Here is a 19,902-nt window from a genome sequence, read left to right as displayed (position 1 = left end):
AGGTAACAGATGATTGATACCTGAATGGAAGGCAAACTACCAAAGGTAACAGATGATTGATACCTGAATGGAAGGCAAACTACTTAAGGTAACAGATGATTGATACCTGAATGGAAGGCAAACTACCAAAGGTAACAGATGATTGATACCTGAATGGAAGGCACACTACTAAAGGTAACAGATGACTGATACCTGAATGGAAGGCAAACTACTAAAGGTAACAGATGATTGATACCACAAAGGAAGGCACACTACTAAAGGTAACAGTTGATTGATACCTGAATGTGATTGATACCTGAATGGAAGGCACACTACTAAAGGTAACAGTTGATTGATACCTGAAAGGAAGGCAAACTACTAAAGGTAACAGATGATTGGGTAGGTATGGGTAACTGCGAACAGTGTGTAATTGGAAACAATTTGTATACCACCCCACTCTGAAGCATTCACAATTTGATATCTGCTTCGACCTTTTTCTGACACCTTAATGAATATCCATTTCCAAGAACCAGTCAAACATCAGCTATTTCAGCGCTCTTTCTTCTATTTGCGCACCACCGTTGACCAAGGTTACGTAGTGCTCCAAAAATCCTAAAATTAAAGGAAGCAAGTTGTAGGACTTGAACTTTGACACAGTTTAAAATAGTTGATTCGATCGGATATGTTTAATGCACAGTACCAGTGCTGAGAGAATTTAAGAAAGCATATTGGTGACAGATCAGAACATCAGTTTTGACAGTAATCTGCAAAATAGTGTCGTTTGCAATTAGACCATAGGATATTTTGATGCGAGTCTATTTGCGAACCATGCTGCACAGTTACTGAGCACTCTCAAAAGGGTGTGCTTGTGTGCAGTGTAGGGTTTATGAGTTTAAATGTCTGTTTGTGTGCATGTGTGATCAAAACTAACAATACAACAGTCCAGTATGATGTTCCAATAATACGCTTTGTCTAATGAGTTAAAGACCTGCTTCTGTTTTAATTGTCTACATGTACCCAAAGCCATCGTTCGTTCGCAATTAGAATTGCCCATTCGCATTTACCCTCAAGCACCCCTGCTTTTTCAAACGTCGACAAAACATTGAAAAGAATGAGCAGACAAACTTTTCCTGGTGCAACCAGTCGGAGAAAGCATTCAAACACAAGAGAACTACGTTTGACTATCGTACGACATGTTATCTTTACGGTACACACGTTGAGCTGGTTGCTTCAATTGGATCATTCGGAGTTAGGCATACCTAATCTAACTGATGATTGATGCCTGAATGGAAGGCAAACTGCCTAAGGTAACAGATGACTGATACCTGAATGGAAGGCAAACTGCCTAAAGTAACAGATGATTGATACCTGAATGGAAGGCAAACTGCTGCGTACAGTTCCCTGAACTGGCGTCCCAGATGATGGTGGTCTGTGTACACACAACAAAAACATGGCTGACAATTACATATTTCTTGAAAACTGATTCTTTTCTATACTGCTATCAAATCAAAAAGACAGAGAATACATTTTGGGGAGGTGGGTTTTCTTGTTGTTGCTTTAAAAAAAAAAAATTATACTGAGAACTGCCTAGCTTGCAAAAGCTATATTCAAAATTACAAGCAATAAAACACACACACACACACCAATCATTTGAACCATAGCATTATACTAGTGGTTTTTGAAAATTAAAAAAAAAATTTGTGGTGTTGTTTTCTTTAAATAAAACAAAATGGACAAAGCGATCATTTCACTTTATCTTCTAGTTCAGCCTTATTCTACACTGCCCAAATATATCCTGATGTATGTTGTTAAAACATTAGACAGGTCCTGCAAAATTGTTCTCTTGCTGATCTGAATTTCTGTTTGTGTGTGTTGCACACACGTTTTCCCATAGAAATATAAAGGTGTGGAGTCTTTTGCATATTTCATTTGTAAAAAGTGACAGGATACACATGTAAAAACTACCGTAAAGTTCGGTCTATCAGCCACGACTTTTTACCCCAGCTTCAACCTCTACGGCTTATACAATGATGCGGCTTATTTGCGGATTTTAACGATCCCTGGAGTGTCACGTTCTCGTCTATTCTTAGCTGCCCTTCAACTCACCAAAATCATTATTCCTGTCCATGAATTTTTGGATGAGCTTCAGGATAGTGTGCTAACTGTTCACGTTTTATAAATCAAATCCGCACACATTAAAGCCTTCAGATCAGCATTCAGTTCTACTCTGCTCAAGCATACACCCTCATCATGCCGAAAACGCGACGTTATGCCTATGATGCAGCCTTCAAATTGAAGGCGATCAACCTAGCAGACGACAGTGCAAGCGACGAACCAGCAGCGACCGCCACTTTCATGTTCATGAAATGAAAGAGAGGCTGAAGTCAATGACAAGATGGCAGAGGAAGCTGTGCTGGTTCTCTTCAACTCGGACACTGAAGACGAAGATTTTAGTGGATTCAATGAGCAGGATGACGTTGAATAAATGTGACTATCCCTAAATTATGGATCTTATTTTCGTTGTTTATTCATTATTTTTTTGTGGCACTAGCAGTATTTTCGCTTGCTTTTCTTTGGGTTGTTCCCGCTTGTGTTTATTTCATAACCTGCAGTATCGACAGCTTTTCTGTAGTATCAATATGTGTTCCGGTACCGGAAATAAGTGCGGCTTATAAGCTGGTGCGGCTTATGTATGTATAAAGTTCAATTCTTTCCAAAATTTAGTGTGTGCGGCTTATATACCAGTGCGCTCAATAGACCAAACTTTACAGTAATGTGGTTTGACAGAAATCCTGAATTGTTGCTTTAACTATTGCAGCTCACTAATGGCAAAAACAACACAGGGTTGTGTCACTGTAAGGTATTCCTGATTTATTGAAAAACAAGATTATGCATTATGGAAAAAAATGTTTCCTTTACGTTTACTAGTATGCAATTTGGTTAAAACTTAATCTTTGTGAAAGAAAAACACTACATGAACACATTCTGGTTAGTTGTGAATTTGAAAAGGATATTCTCCCTTTAGACACAGAAAATGGTGATCATGATAAGCAGAACCAATGCCATGCAAAAAACAAAATTTTAGCCAGGCTGCAAGAACAGTGCAATCTTTTTTGACTCAGAAAAAATCATCACAGAAAGGAAGATATCACACTCATTTGCCCTGGCCATGTCATGTAATATTAATGTTTAAAATGACATGAGGCCTTTTAGTTGTGACAGAAACCCATGCATATCATTTTGATAATTTTTACCTTTCAGTGCCAAGCCTATTTTACGCTCAGTGATACCTATTTGCCAAGGGGTTTTTGGTCATAGAGGGTAATTAGAAAAAAAAAGAAGGTCTAGTGTGTAAATTATTGAAAGAAAGTATATAACTTACACTTTTCTGAATGGAAAATAAACACACTATTCATTTATGACAATTTCACTTGAATTGAATGATTTTGTGACAGGAAAATTCTTACAATGATGTGCATGGATATTTCTGTTGTGGGACACTATTTTGCACACTGGAAGGGAACAGAAATTTCCGTCCTAGGGCACTCGAGTGGTTAACGAAAAATAAACAGCATGTGTTTCATGGATGATAAACAGTTTAATAAGGCAAATGTCACATAATTTACAGGGATAAATAAATGAAATGAAATGAACTTCATTTACATACAGCGCATAAAAATGTTCACATTAAGGTCAGGTTCACAGTGCCACCCACACACACAATGAGACCGCAAAACACAATTACATGCACACACACATCTACAAGATCCAATTGTGCATCACTTCAACTAACTTTGAAATTAATGTGTTTTTACAGCTTTTTTGGAAAAAAAATTCAGAGATGCCGTTTTTCTAATGTTCTCAAGCATCAAATTCCAGTTAAGGGAGCAATGGATTTGAAGACTTGCTAACCATATTGCTCTGTTCCAATGTTTGGTGGCCTGGATACATCAATCAGATATCTTGAAGCAGATCTCAGTGGGCGAGAAGGGTTTTGACAGTGAAGGTCAGGCAAGTTTAAGAGATTTTCTGTTTGGTATTTAAATACAATGAAAAGCAAATTGTAAATGATACATTCCTGGACAGGAGGCTTGTGGAGTTCCCTGAATGGGCTGTGTTAAGGCAAGCCTTACAGCGAGCCTTGCTTCTGTGTTTTGCACTGGCTGAATTCCTTTGGACGATGAAGGTAACAGCCTGGTGCACATCTTTCACACCAGGGAAAAGAAAAATAGATAATGTAATATTACAATTCATCACCAGATCTACAATGTTAGAATGCAAACAATGACTCTGCCACTGCAGAGCAAGGTGCCTCTACATAGAATTTGATTTTCTGCAATTTTGCTACCATGACACAAATTCCTGTCAAGTGACCAAACAGGCTTCTTTGTAACAGACTGGCACACAAATTTCTAATCAGCTGATGCATGATGGATTTGGCACTTATAACTTGTTTTAGGTGTCGACCTTTGCTCTCTGCATAATTCAACTCTTGTTGGTCTTTGACGTCATATACCTTTTGGTTTCATCAGGTTTAGTCCCTGCATTCACAGTGCATAAAGAAAAATAATTTGAAAAGAAGCCCTCAAATTACATAAACAACTGATGACCACTCTCTCTCTTCCCCACTCCCTTTCCCCTCTCATTCCTCACACATGCAAAGCCAGTTCAGGGGAATGGGGTGGTGTTGGAGTAGTAGGAAACCAAGGGTGCTTACAGTTCTGAAAATAAGATATAACTAAAAGTAAATCAAAATCAGCTGTGACAATCCACTGGCCAATAAAAACATTTTCAACTCATCATATGCCTGTCAGTTTATAGTCACATAAGAAGAAGAAAGACCAAACAGCGTATAGTAAACCATCTGCTTACCTTATCTACCCCTGCACTCAGGATGTAATTTCCTCGCTTGTTCCACTTCAGAGCAAAGATAGGGCCTTTGTGTTGACCCAATGTGTTGGAGAGCCGACCTGGAAAATAAGAAAATACAGGGTGCTCACTTTCTATCAAGGGAGTGCCAACCAAGCTTGTATCTAAAAAATTGTGAGTTTGAACACTGCCTTAAAGCATCATTATCATTATTATTATCATCATTATTATGACTAAACAATTGTGAGTTTGAACCCTGCCTTAAAGCATCATTATCGTTATCATTATTATGACTATCATCATTATCAAAGGGGTGTAAGGATAGGTCCCCTTCCCTTTGTCTTTCTGGGATGGTTACCCCTGTTGGCCATGTTGAACCTGAACATGAGACATCAAACAAGCTATCTGTTGGTCATGATGTTAAACCTGAACATGAGACATCAAACAAGCTATCACAAAAAAAGTTAACTTCAAACAGAACATGCTTACTTTAACTGTGTCCTTAAAATAAACAAACTTTCTTTTCATAATAGTTTAAGTGAGCTTGGTAAGAAAATGAGGGTAAAGATTCAGTCAGCATCCATCCAAGTTACAGTTGACAGAAACACACATCATCACACATATAGAGATATTGAAATACGCACACACATATATACATGTGTGTGTGTGTGTGTGTGTGTGTGTGTTTCAATATATATATATATATATATACATCAAGCGCATACAAATAATTATAATAATAACGATAGTAATGGAAATTTATGTAGTGCCTTCCAACACTCAAAATTCGAAATTATGGTGCTTACAGCCTCGCCAACCACTAAGGCCATCTAAAGGCTATCGCCACATTAGCATCTACTTCAAGTCATGGGCAAAAAAGTATAATAATAAAATAAAAAAATCACTGTTTCAATTTTTTTTCACCAGATTTTTTTTTTTTTTTTTTTAATCCTCCTTAAGTTAAGACATTCAAATCAGATGAAAAATGTTCACTTCTTTCAAGAAGCTCATAAGTGTCCACTGAGGGACATCACGGAACAGCCTTCAGAGAATCTGCCATGTAATGTCTGTTTCTGATGTCGTGCATATCCCAGCAGTCAATGAGCATGTCTTTTACAGTGAGCAAGTGCTCAATATTACCAAAGTAACAATAATATGATATAGTGTATAACGCAAAAAAAAAGGTGTGGGGGTGTGGGGGGCAATGAGGTCTGGTGCCTCAACGTCCTGCTCATCAAAGGAAAGAGAAGCGAAAACCAAGCCTTTGACTTTCCAAGCGTATGTTCCTCTGTGGTAGGGACCTTTGTCTGGCCTGCCAGCAGTATGTTCCTCTGTGGTATGGACCTTTGTCTGGCCTGCCAGCAGGCTTTGCTTACATGGTGTCCTACACAAATGTGTCTGTAGCAAATAGGTTCATGTCCTCCCTGAGTTTTGCTACAGGTGCAACAGGTGGGTGGTGGGATAACCAGTCAAAAAGGGAGGCGGTTGCTGGCCCCCTATACATGACATGTGGAGTGCATGGCCCACCAGTGTGTGGGTACACCCTGGTCCTCATGAACCAGCCCCCATGTATGGGTCAAATACAAAGAGGTCATCCCAATGGCAGAGCAGGCGGAAGAGGAGACATCTCCCAATGGCTGAAAAAGCAGATCGGGATGCCCAACAATAGGTAGGGAGACACCAGCACACCGCAAGAACTGCCGTGGACCCACAGCATTTAGAGCTTGTCTACCAAGAGTGTAAAGCCTGGATTTGGCGGACTGCTCGGAAGAAACCCTCATTGGTTCAACGGGCAGAAAAGCGATTCTCAGCAATGTGCTGTGGAACACTAAGAAGGTGCAGTGAGACACATACATCACTGCTGGCCATCCACTGCATCCTGACATACCTCCAGCCGTCTTGACTATGTCTTGCCACTGGGTCCAGATAGGCTGGGACGAGAGAGTGAGGCTGACGACCTGCACAACTCTCCCTCGCTTCAATCCAAGTCAAGTGCAAGTCATGACTTCAAATTACGCCGCACAGCACCTCAAGTCCTGTGGCAATGGGAGAGTGGCGAAGCAGCAGGTGCGGATACACTGGAAGCTGTAGTCACAACCCTGCACACAGGCGGCCCAGGGCATAGGGTTGCTCTCTACTGGACCAAAAACAGCAGTTGAGTTTGGCAGCCCTCCTGGGTGTCTGAGCAGCCCTCTTTAAGATCGCTCTGCTCACCTCTATGAAGGAAGGGCCTAGAAAAGAAGCCTCAAACATAGCCTGCTTCACTTCTCCCTGGCCAGCTTACTGCAGCTGGTGGGGATCCCTCATAGAGGTCGACCTACAACAAAGAAGAAGAAAGTGATGTTGCTCAACCTTGGCACATGGAACGTGAGAACTCTGCCGGATAACATCAAGGCAGTCAGACCAGAGAGAACTGCACTGGTTGCCAAAAAGAGATAGCTCGCTGCAATGAGGACATAGCAGCTCTCAGTGGTGGATACACGTTCTTCTGGAGTGGTCGCAGCGGCACTGAACGACGAGAAGCAGGCGTGGGATTTGCCATCAAATCTCACCTCGCCTGTAAACTCACCAAGCTTCCAGAGGGTATCAACGACTGCCTGATGACAATTCAGCTCCCACTCTCAAACAAGAATGCAACAGTGATTAGTGCCTACGCTCCCACCATGACCAATCCAGACGATATTAAAGACAACTTCTATGAAGAACGTGACGCCCTCATTTCAGCAGTCCCACAGTCAGAAAAGCTCATTGTTCTCGGGGACTTCAATGCCAGAGTAGGGTCAGACTACCAAACCTGGGAAGGGATCATTGGAAGACATGACACTGGCAAGTGTAACAGCAATGGCCTTCTGCTCCTAAAGATGTGTGCCACACATGACCTGGTCATCACCAATACCCTGTTGCGCTTACCCACCCGCAAGATGTCATGGATGCACCCACCCTCCAGGCACTGACATCTTACAGACAACATCATCACCAGGAAGAGGGACAGGCTGGACGTCAGAGTGACAAGGACCATGTGTGGTGCCGACTGCTGGACCAACCACCGCCTCACTGTGTCCAAGTTCAGTCTTTGCATTCTACCCATGAGAAGACCCTGAGGTCAGAAGACTGCAAAGAGGCTGAATGTCTCTAAGCTGAAAAGCAGCAAGGTTGCAGAATTCACCGATGACCTTGAAGGCAGACTGCCAGACACACCACAGGAAGACGCGACCAGCGTTGAGGAACAGTGGATGGCCTTCAGAGACACTGTCTACACCACTGCTTTCAAATATCTCGGACCAGCAACCCGCAGAAGCCAAGACTGGTTCGATGAGAATGAAGAAGAAACAGAGGCACTGATAACAGAGAAATATCAACTGTTCAGAGCGCATCATAACAACCCCACGTCACAAGCTAAGGAAGATGTCCTTGCTAACGCAAAAAGCAAGGTGCAGAAGAAACATCGCAAGATGCAGGAAAGCTGGTTCAGCAAGAAGGTGGAGGAAATCCAGGGCTATGCAGACAGCCACGACACAAAGTTATGATGCGCTTAAGGCTGTATACAGACCCCAGTCCTCCGGGTCCTCACCACTCCTCAATGCAGATGCTGCTGACAGAGAAGAAACAGATTCTGGAGCAGTGGGCTGAGCACTTCAACAACGTCCTCAACCATCCTACATCAAGGGCGAGGCCATTGCTCACCTACCCCAGGCAGAGATTAATGAGGACCTTGACACCCTCCCCACAGAAAATGAAGTCAGTAAGGCAGTGAAGCATCTCTCCTGTGGCATAGCGCCAGGATCCGATGAAATCCCTGCTGAGGTATACAAAGCAGGAGGCCCTGCCATGATGCAAAAGCTGACTAATTTCTTCCAGTCCGTGTGGAACAAGGGATAGATCCTGCAACAGCTGTAAGATGCCAGCATGGTTCACATTTGCAAAAGAAAAGGCAACAACCAGTCTTGTGACAACCACTGAGGCATCTCACTCTGGTCAATTGCTGGGAAGATTCTGGCCCGTGTCCTGCTCCACCGCCTTCTCCAGAATCTTGAGCAAGGTCTCCTCCCAGAAAGCCAGTGCAGCTTCCGTGCTGAACGTGGGACTGTGGACATGATTTTTGCTGTGCAAAAACTCCAAGAAAAATGCCAAGAGCAACACAGCAAACTCTTCATAACATGATTTGTCGATCTGACCAAGGCTTTTAGTATGGTGAGCAGAGAACGCTTGTGGAAGATTATGGAGAAGTTTGGCTGCCCCAGCAAGTTCATCACAATTGTCTGGCAGTTCCACGACGGCATGATGGTGAAAGTTCTGGATGATGGAGCGAGTCAGAGGCCTTCTCAGTGACAACCTGCATCAAACAAGGCTGCGTTCTTGCCCCAACTCTGTTCAGTATGGTATTCTCTGTTCAGTATGGTATTCTCTGCCATGCTGACAGATGCCTTCCATAACAGTGAAGAAGGAATCCATGTCATGTACAGGAATGACGGCAGGTTGTTCAACCTCAGGTGCCTGCAGGCTGTTACAAAGGTGAAAGAGACTGTCATGAGACTTCTTGGACTGCTTCTCAGAAGTCTCCAACAACTTCGGTCTCACCATCAGCACCAAAAAGACCGAAGTTATGTACTAGCCTGCCCCAGGAAAGCCATTCCTGGAGCCATGCATCATGATGAAGGGAAGAACCTTCAGGCAGTCGATGACTTCACCTACCTGGTCAGCACTCTCCATCGCGCAATGAACATAGACGTTGAGGTCAACAAGAGGATTGCAAAAGCCAGCACCTTTGGGAGACTCCTTGAGACATGAAAACGTCTGGGAGTGGAGAGGACTCAGCTCTACCACCAGGCTGAAGGTCTACTGTGCAGTGGTCCTTACGACCCTTCTTTACGCCAGCAAGACCTGGACTGTGTACAGCAGACACACCAAACAGCTCAACCGCTTACACCTGAGCTGTCTTCGTTGACTCCTCCACATCAGGTGGCAGGACCCAGGACCACATCCCCAACATGGAAGTCCTGCAACAAGATGGCCTCAACAGCGTCTACACCCTCCTGCAGAAAGCCCAAGCCACGTGAGCTGGATATATGGCAGACAGTCGACTGCCTAAGCAGCTGCTGTACGGAGAACTGTGCCAGGGCAAGCGCTCAGTTGGAGGGTAGAAGAAACACAACAAAGACTGCCTCAAAGCGTCCCTCAAAAACCTTGGCATTGACATCAACACATGGGAGATGCTTGCTTTGACCATCCAGCCTGGCGAAGCAAGATCACCAAAGGAACCCGTGCAGCTGAATCTCTGTCTCTGTGTAACAAACACCCCCACCTTTCCCTGCACTTCCATACATATCATACTCCCAGTCTCTCTATAATGTTTACTTTCCAGTTAATTCCACATGAATTCCATTTTTACCTGCTGCCTTCTGAGGTGATCTTACCTGACACACTCTAGCATGCAGTGGTGTGGGCAATCCCAGTGCACGAAACAATGATCATCTTATGTTATAATTCCACACAAATACAAAACATTGAAAAACCTTCACCGACATGCATGAGTATGCACAACTACAACAAATGTACACACACAACCATCCTATGCAAATCAGCTGTGTAGAGATAATCGCTTAAAATCTAAATAAAATATACATGTTTAAATACTGATTGATTGATACAGACACTTATATAGCGCCTATCCTCACCTATGTAAATATGTTCACATAGATCACTAAGACAACCCTGCTAGCTGCAAATACCCCCCACACATCCACATAGATAGACACATACTATATATACATATCTCTCTCTCCACAAGTAGGAAAAAGTATTGAAAGCACCAACCATCTGTGTTCCATAAGCGTGCATAACCATCATATGATCCTGTAGCCAGCAACGTGCCATCACACTGAAACAGACCGACAACCAATGCGATTTGCTTATCAGACAAGTTAAAAGTCAGAAAAGCAAGAGAGGGTGGAAAGCAAGAACAGAACAGACGAATTACAAGCAAATCACACAACACAGTTATGTGGAGTGATAGCCTAGAGGTAATGCGTCCGCCTAGGAAGCGAGAGAATTTGAGCGCGCTGGTTTGAATCACGGCTCAGCCGCCAATGTTTTCTCCCCCTTCACTAGACCTTGAGTGGTGGTCTGGATGCTAGTCATTTGGATGAGACGATAAACCAAGGTCCTGTGTGCAGCATGCACTTAACGCACATAAAAGAACCCACAGCAACAAAAAGGTTGGTCCTGGCAAAATTCTGTAGAAAACAAACACAAAAAAAGGGTGGTGCTGTAGTGTAGCGATGCGCTCTCCCTGGGGATAGCAGCCCAAATTTCACACAGAGGAATGTGTTGTGATAAAAAGAACTACAAATACACTGTCAATGCCAGTAAATGATAAAGGCCATGTGAAGACCGAGGCAGATGAAGTTGGAAATAGGGAGGAAACACGTTTCATCTTAGCAATATGTTGTATTTTATGATTTTGCTGTTGTTGTTGTTGTTTGTCGTTGATTTTCTTTTTACTCTTAGCAATGTGTCAGTTCCTCTGAAAACAGCCATTACTCTTTTGTTCAAACATTGCACCCCTTGCCAAAGGATAGTATTATCAATGGCAATAAACAATGTCTGTGTCCGTATCTCATAGACTGTCAAATTTTACAGGTTACATCACCTGAGCAATAAACAAAACTCACCAATCATAGGTAGATGTACATTTTTCAAAGACAAAGAAGAAATTATGAAAGCCAAAAAGAAACTAAAAGGCAGCTCAGTATTTATTGGGGAGGATTATGCTCGAAAGAGTCCATGACATTCAAAAAAAGCTAGGACCACACCTTAAAGCTGCATGAGATCAAAACAAAAGGGCGACTATGGTTTTCGATCATCTCTTCATCAAGGGCTAAAAATATATCCTGGATGAGGAAGATCAGTTATGGGAATTAGAATAGGAGTTTGGTCAGCCTTTTAAAACAGAGGTAAACCATAATAATGTAAAGAAAAATTCTCCTACTATGAGGTTATAGGTAGACAAGTTTGATTCAATACAGGGACAAAATGTTAAGAAAAAACCGACATGTGCAGTTAACACAGTGTCACTGTCATTGTGTAAAAATCACAGTGCAAACAGCTGTGACACAAGGTTCCGTAAAACTTGTGCAACTGATCACTCTGAAACATCCCCACAATCCACACTGCCTTATGGTTTAGAAACTGAAAAATACACAGACGGAAAAAGCAAGAGTCGTGATGACAGTTATGAAGATGTCATGAATGATGAGAATGTGTGTGACAATGAACAGGTTGTGAAAGACAATGAATGCGAGTGAGAGAGAAGAGGGGTAATTTGTATTCATTTTCCTTTCTTCACTGGAATGTCGGTGGTCTTGGAAGAGTGGTCTTTTATCCAAACTTGGAAGTAATCATTTTGTATCGTATATCGATTCTTTTGATTTCGTTTGTATCATGCAAACATATGTAGAGTACCTGGCTTCCCGTTTGTTCCCCAACCATTCTGTGTTCTGTAAACCAGTGGTTAAGTTAACATGGCAGGGGAGGAGATCTGCAGGAGTGGTGTGTTTAATTAAGAATGAGCTTTTGACTTTTGTGTCCGAACTTAATGTGACCATGACAACATTTCATGCTATCTAACTGATAAAACTTTGTTTGGTTTAGACAAAAATATGGTCTATGTTTGTGCATACATTCCACCACCTGTTAACTCACTGTATCATACCTTTGCTGGAATTGAAACTGGCATTATTTGTCTTGAGAATGTTTTAATCGATAAGTTATCAAATGGTAATGTCAACATTCTTCTTTCTGGTGACTTGAATGTTAGAACAGCAAATATTTTCCTGTGAAATACTGGTCAGTATAACACTTGTCAAAGAATACAAGGTAGGGAAGGCAAGACTTCTCAGCATGCTTGAAGACTCAGGAGACAGTGTTGTGAGATCCAACCAACCCAAGCTGAATACTGGCAGAAAAATGGAAAGTCAGGGAGGCAGTCAGTGCACCGAAAGAAAGCCTTAAGACGAAGGAAATAACAGGACACACCCAAACCAACAGACAAGGCCTGGGATCAACAAAGATGAAATGGTGGTCCAAGGCAAAGGGGAAAGCAAAAGAGACATGATCATACGGGAGATCAGGAAGAAGAGGATGATAAAAGAGTCCAGAAGGCAGTCCAGCAGGGGCAGTGGTCAACATGGGAAAATGCACTCCAAAGGAGCCTCAGCTGGAGCAACATGTGGAACATGGCCCTTCTGATGATCACCTTTATTCTCAGAGCTGTGTACAACCTCCTTCACTCGAATACAAACTTGGTGAAATGGGGGAAAGCAGATGACCCTGCATGCCCGCATGTCCTCAGCTAATGCAAAGCGGCGTTGAGCCAAGGACGGTACACATGGAAGTACAACCAAGTGCTAAAAAAAACTGCACACGTGGTGAGCAGTGTCCAAGGAGCACCAACCCCACCAGAAGTTCCAGTAGAGTTCCACTCAGCAGAAGGCAATAAAATCTGGCCATGAAAAGCTGTAACATCCAAAGCAACTGTTTCTGCAGGCAATCGCCTCCATAGCTGGCAGGGAGTCTGAAAAAAATCATAAAACGAGTGTTTTCCTTGCAGAACCATTTTCAGTGCCAATGCCAGTGCAGTCATATCCACAGTATAAACACAGCTGCCAGACAGAATGTGTTTCGTTGAGGGCTGGTCAGGAAAAGCAGGGCTGAAAGCAGATGCTGCAATACCCTGCTCTGACTTCGAACCATCAGTGAAAATTTAATTTGTGGCAGAGTTAACTCACTCACTGCCATTGTCTGCATATGCGGATGTCGTCGGACAAAGCGTTCGATGCCAATGTCCGCATATGCGGATTTGGATTTTGAAAAGTCGCGCTGTTGGAGTGACGTGTCGGATACGAAACTCAAAAGCAGAACTGATTCTTAAGTTATCTCCGGCCAACTTTTCATTCACACACACAGCGTGTGTGCAGTGACACGCTCATTAGCAGACGACAACGAAGCATACCCTCGGTCAGCTCTACAAGTTGACAAGATGGCGTCGCGTCGGTGTTCGACACGGTAGGAGAGGTCAAACGCTACTTTGGAAATGATCCAAACTGAAGGCTCCGATGTTGAAGGAGATAATGTTGGTTTGTCGGACAGTGATTTTGAACCATATCCCAATGAACTAGAAATAGATTCGGCCGCTGAAGAGGGTGTTTACAGTGGAGAGGAAAGCGAGTTCTGACCATGTGCCAGCTGACCGACACAAACAACGAAATCACTGAGGAAACGGACGACTTTGCTGGTGTTTTTACCAGTGATTGGACTGAAAATGGTGAGTGTGTATGTATTATATATATATATATATGTGTGTGTGTGTGTGTGTGTGTGTGTGAAAGAAAACAATGTCACATGCTCAGGTGTACAACTCTGTGTGTGTGTGTGTGTGTATGTGTGTGTGTGTGTGTGTGTGTGATTGCATGCACATGTTTACTTATTTTCTGTTTTACTTGTTCATTTGTAGAACAAGGTGATGTAGAAATGACAGTACTAATACTGATGATACTGTCATTATTGTTTGTAATATTGTAAAAAAAAAAAAAAAAAAAAAATCTAAAGTGGTTTTCTTTGACATGTAAAAAAACTTACATTTTGCTTCCATTCACATAACTATTTAGAATAAACAAGGGAATAAGCAAACAAATAATTTAAACAACAATAAGAAGAAAGAGTCAGACCTGTATGATCATTTGTGTGTGTGTATGGTTGCAGGGCATGTTGCTGTGCTGAAGTGGCAGGACAAAAAACCAGTTCATGTGCTGACAACAGTCATGCTGCCAACTACCATGGTCAGTGTGACAACACGACACCGTCCTGAAAGACAGAAGCCAGCTGCAGTACAAGACTACATCACCAACATGGCTGGAGTGGATATGAGTGACCAGCTACTGCAAGTTCTGTGAAGACCTGTTCAAGCGCCACAACACACCAAAACACCAAACTGCCAACTGGTGTCCAAAATGTGGAGTTCCACTGTGTGAGAAGCCGTGCCCAGGACTCAACATCACATGCCATGAGCTTTTTCACTCCAGACAAGACTATTGTCAGTGATAATACATCAGGTTTTTGTGTGCAGTGAACTCCCTTTTTTATGTAGAGACAATATTTTCTTTTGTGTGCGTGATTTTCAACTTTCTCCACCATCTGTTCACACTTCATTGCATGTACTAGGTCTTCAGTTCCTCAAATAGTGTTAGGATGTGATGTGGAACATTTGTAAGCTGTTCAAGGACACTTGGTATACCTTTCTGATGGGTGCAAAAATGCTACAAAATACACAAAAAATGAATACCGTGATCAACAACAAGATGGTGAGTAAATAATTTAATTTTTTGCACAAATATGGAACAACATTCACTGAATATACATACTAAATTTCAATTCTCTGGGTGTTTATTTGTTTTTTTGAGAATTTTTTTCCCATCCTACACAAACCCTGGGTTTTCAGGGATTCGCAAGGGCAAAAACTCTTGGCATGGAGTGAGTTAAAAAAAAAGAAAAGAAAAAAAAAGTAGGTTTCATTGACCAATGAACAAGTGGAGTCTTTTCAGTGTGAGGCAAGATCAAATGGTACCTCAGGTGTTTCAAAGGTCCATGGTGGGCTGTCAGGGACTTAAGTCTGAGATGCCTCCGATATCTAGATCAGCATTTTCCATGTGTGGCTGAATATGGAGTACCAGGGGAGGAATGCAGATAGGGTTGTTGTCAAATTTCTTATGAAAAAGGGTTGTTGAAAACACTACTGCATGCAGAGTTTTGCAGTTCAGAGAACAGCTTCAAATAATAGCTGAGGGACAGTTTCAGTCTGTGGTTGAAAAAAGGCGTTCCACCGCCTCTGTGTAAAAACTGTGCACAGGGGTGGTGCAGAATGCACCTAAGTAGAGATGAAGCCCTTGATGGTGTATAGGGTCCAGCAGTTTTACATAGGAAGGTCTGGCTGGCTGAGCCATAGACTACACACCCATAGTCTAGTTTGGACCAGACCAGAGCTCTGTAGGGGTGTGCTAGTGTTTTCTTGTCAGCGCCCCAGTGTGTTCTATGATGTGAATTGTATATCAACACAGCATAGCACCGTGCGTTCTATGATGTAAGCTGTCTGTCAAAACAGCATAGCACCATGTGGTCTATGATGTAAGTTGTACATCCACACAGCACAGCACCATGTGTTCTATGATGTAAGCTGTATATCAACACAGCATAGCACCATGTGTTCTATGATGTAAGCTGTATATCAACACAGCATAGCATCATGTGTTCTATGATGTAAGCTGTATATCAACACAGCATAGCACCATGTGTTCTATGATGTAAGCTGTATATCAACACAGCATAGCACCATGTGTTCTATGATGTAAGCTGTATATCAACACAGCATAGCACCATGTGTTCTATGATGTAAGCTGTATATCAACACAGCATAGCACCATGTGTTCTATGATGTAAGCTGTATATCAATACAGCACAGCACCGTGTGTTTTATGATGTAAGCTGTATATCAACACAGCATAGCACCATGTGTTCTATGATGTAAGCTGTATATCAACACAGCACAGCACCGTGTGTTTTATGATGTAAGCTGTATATCAACACAGCATAGCACCATGTGTTCTATGATGTAAGCTGTATATCAACACAGCACAGCACCGTGTGTTTTATGATGTAAGCTGAACGTCAACACAGCATTTTTATTGAGACATCTTGCTATAGCACATATTCTTGAAGCTCTATGCGCTCACAGCACCATGTGTTCTACCATATAAACTGCATGTCAACTGCACAGTCAAGTGGTTAAAGATCCCCCCTGACACATACAGCTAATCCATGTTCAGCCTGTCACCACCCCCATGATACATACAGCTAATCCATGTTCAGCCTGTCACCACCCCCATGATACATACAGCTAATCCATGTTCAGCCTGTCACCACCCCCATGATACATACAGCTAATCCATGTTCAGCCTGTCACCACCCCCATGATACATACAGCTAATCCATGTTCAGCCTGTCACCACCCCCATGACACATACAGCTACATCCATGTTCAGCCTGTCACCACCCCCCTGACACATACAGCTACATCCATGTCCAGCCTGTCACCACCCCCCTGACACATACAGCTACATCCATGTCCAGCCTGTCACCACCCCCCTGACACATACAGCTACATCCATGTTCAGCCTGTCACCACCCCCCTGACACATACAGCTACATCCATGTCCAGCCTGTCACCACCCCCCTGACACATACAGCTACATCCATGTTCAGCCTGTCACCACCCCCCTGACACATACAGCTAATCCATGTTCAGCCTGTCACCACCACCCTGACACATACAGCTACATCCATGTTCAGCCTGTCACCACCCCCCTGACACATACAGCTACATCCATGTCCAGCCTGTCACCACCCCCTGACACATACAGCTACATCCATGTTCAGCCTGTCACCACCACCCTGACACATACAGCTACATCCATGTCCAGCCTGTCACCACCCCCCTGACACATACAGCTACATCCATGTTCAGCCTGTCACCACCCCCCTGACACATACAGCTAATCTATGTTCAGCCTGTCACCACCACCCTGACACATACAGCTACATCCATGTTCAGCCTGTCACCACCCCCCTGACACATACAGCTCATCCATGTCCAGCCTGTCACCACCCCCATGATACATACAGCTACATCCATGTTCAGCCTGTCACCACCCCCATGATACATACAGCTACATCCATGTTCAGCCTGTCACCACCCCCATGATACATACAGCTACATCCATGTTCAGCCTGTCACCACCCCCATGACACATACAGCTACATCCGTGTTCAGCCTGTCACCACCCCCATGACACATACAGCTACATCCATGTCCAGCCTGTCACCACCCCCCTGACACATACAGCTACATCCATGTTCAGCCTGTCACCACCCCCCTGACACATACAGCTACATCCATGTCCAGCCTGTCACCACCCCCCTGACACATACAGCTACATCCATGTTCAGCCTGTCACCACCCCCCTGACACATACAGCTAATCCATGTTCAGCCTGTCACCACCACCCTGACACATACAGCTACATCCATGTTCAGCCTGTCACCACCCCCCTGACACATACAGCTACATCCATGTCCAGCCTGTCACCACCCCCTGACACATACAGCTACATCCATGTTCAGCCTGTCACCACCACCCTGACACATACAGCTACATCCATGTCCAGCCTGTCACCACCCCCCTGACACATACAGCTACATCCATGTTCAGCCTGTCACCACCCCCCTGACACATACAGCTAATCTATGTTCAGCCTGTCACCACCACCCTGACACATACAGCTACATCCATGTTCAGCCTGTCACCACCCCCCTGACACATACAGCTCATCCATGTCCAGCCTGTCACCACCCCCATGATACATACAGCTACATCCATGTTCAGCCTGTCACCACCCCCATGATACATACAGCTACATCCATGTTCAGCCTGTCACCACCCCCATGATACATACAGCTACATCCATGTTCAGCCTGTCACCACCCCCATGACACATACAGCTACATCCGTGTTCAGCCTGTCACCACCCCCATGACACATACAGCTACATCCATGTCCAGCCTGTCACCACCCCCCTGACACATACAGCTACATCCATGTTCAGCCTGTCACCACCCCCCTGACACATACAGCTACATCCATGTTCAGCCTGTCACCACCCCCCTGACACATACAGCTACATCCATGTTCAGCCTGTCACCACCCCCATGACACATACAGCTACATCCATGTCCAGCCTGTCACCACCCCCCTGACACATACAGCTACATCCATGTTCAGCCTGTCACCACCCCCCTGACACATACAGCTACATCGATGTTCAGCCTGTCACCACCCCCCTGACACATACAGCTACATCCATGTTCAGCCTGTCACCACCCCCCTGACACATATAGCTACACCCATGCTCAGCTATGACCCCTATTGACCCCATGACCCCTATTGATGACAATAATCATTTTATTGCTGGAAACTGCCACAAGTCCCTCTAGAAACAGACCCGATTTATCTGTTCACTCTGAACACTCTCATAAACTCACCACACGCACAGAAGTGTGGAGAAATGTAAACTGACAGCGCTGTAAGAAAGGTAACACAATTTGAGGCTTAAAAAATTATGAGATGGTGTCACCTGCTGTGCAGAACAGGAAACTTAATTAAGCATTGCTCTAAGATGCATCTGTGATGTAGATGACATTTGACTCAGTGGTTTTCCCATTTAAGCCTGCTGTACACTGAACTGTGGGCAGAAGCCAACTAGCAGTTGACAAATCCTATCATGGTATGTGTGGCACACCTCTGGTGTGCTTCAAAGTTATCAAACAAACCCATGACCTCTTAGCAGTCAGCTGGTGACATTGCTCAACATGTGGCCAACAAGGCTGGTTTCCTGTCCTCTCTTCATCTCAGTTCCACCACCTCCTTCCATAATCCCACTTTCATTCCCCTTTCATTCCCTACACTGCTCCACAATGACCAACTTGCAGTTGATTCTCTCCTAGAATGAACCAGCCTAAAGTTGTTTCTGAAAAGCCTTACATTCCAATCAAGTGAGGTAACATCTTTGTTGCTGGGAACCTCAGTGCCCCCTTTCTGAATACAGTGTCGCAGGACCAGCTGATTGGCACTGTTGGAATTGTCGTTCATGTTCCATATACGTGCTGTGGAGTCTCCAGAACTGCACACAACAGAAGGAAAATTTAACATCCCACATTATTTTTCTTTTATGAAATGACATACAAGTGGCACCCTAATAAGCTCTGATAACAAAAAAAAAAATAATAACTGATGACTCACACTGAAACACTCTCATGGTTGACATTTTTGTTCTGTGAATGAGTTTCAGTTTTTCTTTCATGACCACTTAACTCACTCGCTGCCATTGTCCGCATATGCAGATGTCGTCGGACAAAGCGTTCAATGCCAATGTCTGCATATGCGGATTT

The 19,902-nt window shown here is 43.6% G+C and overlaps 1 protein-coding gene across 2 annotated transcripts in view; it reads right to left on the bottom strand.

Moving 5' to 3' along the window:
• Nucleotides 1-19,902, bottom strand: part of LOC143289057 (F-box-like/WD repeat-containing protein TBL1X) — a 133,788-nt gene that overhangs the window by 44,729 nt on the left and 69,157 nt on the right. For both annotated transcript variants that reach the window (XM_076597873.1, XM_076597874.1), the window contains exons 6-9: nt 19,496-19,634; nt 10,663-10,726; nt 4,852-4,949; nt 1,348-1,408 (exon numbers count right to left, since the gene is read on the bottom strand). In XM_076597873.1, the coding sequence (XP_076453988.1) occupies nt 1,348-1,408; nt 4,852-4,949; nt 10,663-10,726; nt 19,496-19,634 (362 nt within the window). The remainder of the gene's footprint in view (nt 1-1,347; nt 1,409-4,851; nt 4,950-10,662; nt 10,727-19,495; nt 19,635-19,902) is intronic.

This window comes from Babylonia areolata, chromosome 13 (assembly GCF_041734735.1).
Source record: "Babylonia areolata isolate BAREFJ2019XMU chromosome 13, ASM4173473v1, whole genome shotgun sequence".
Lineage (NCBI taxonomy): Eukaryota > Metazoa > Mollusca > Gastropoda > Neogastropoda > Buccinidae > Babylonia > Babylonia areolata.
This window is presented reverse-complemented; position numbering and strand designations above follow the sequence as displayed.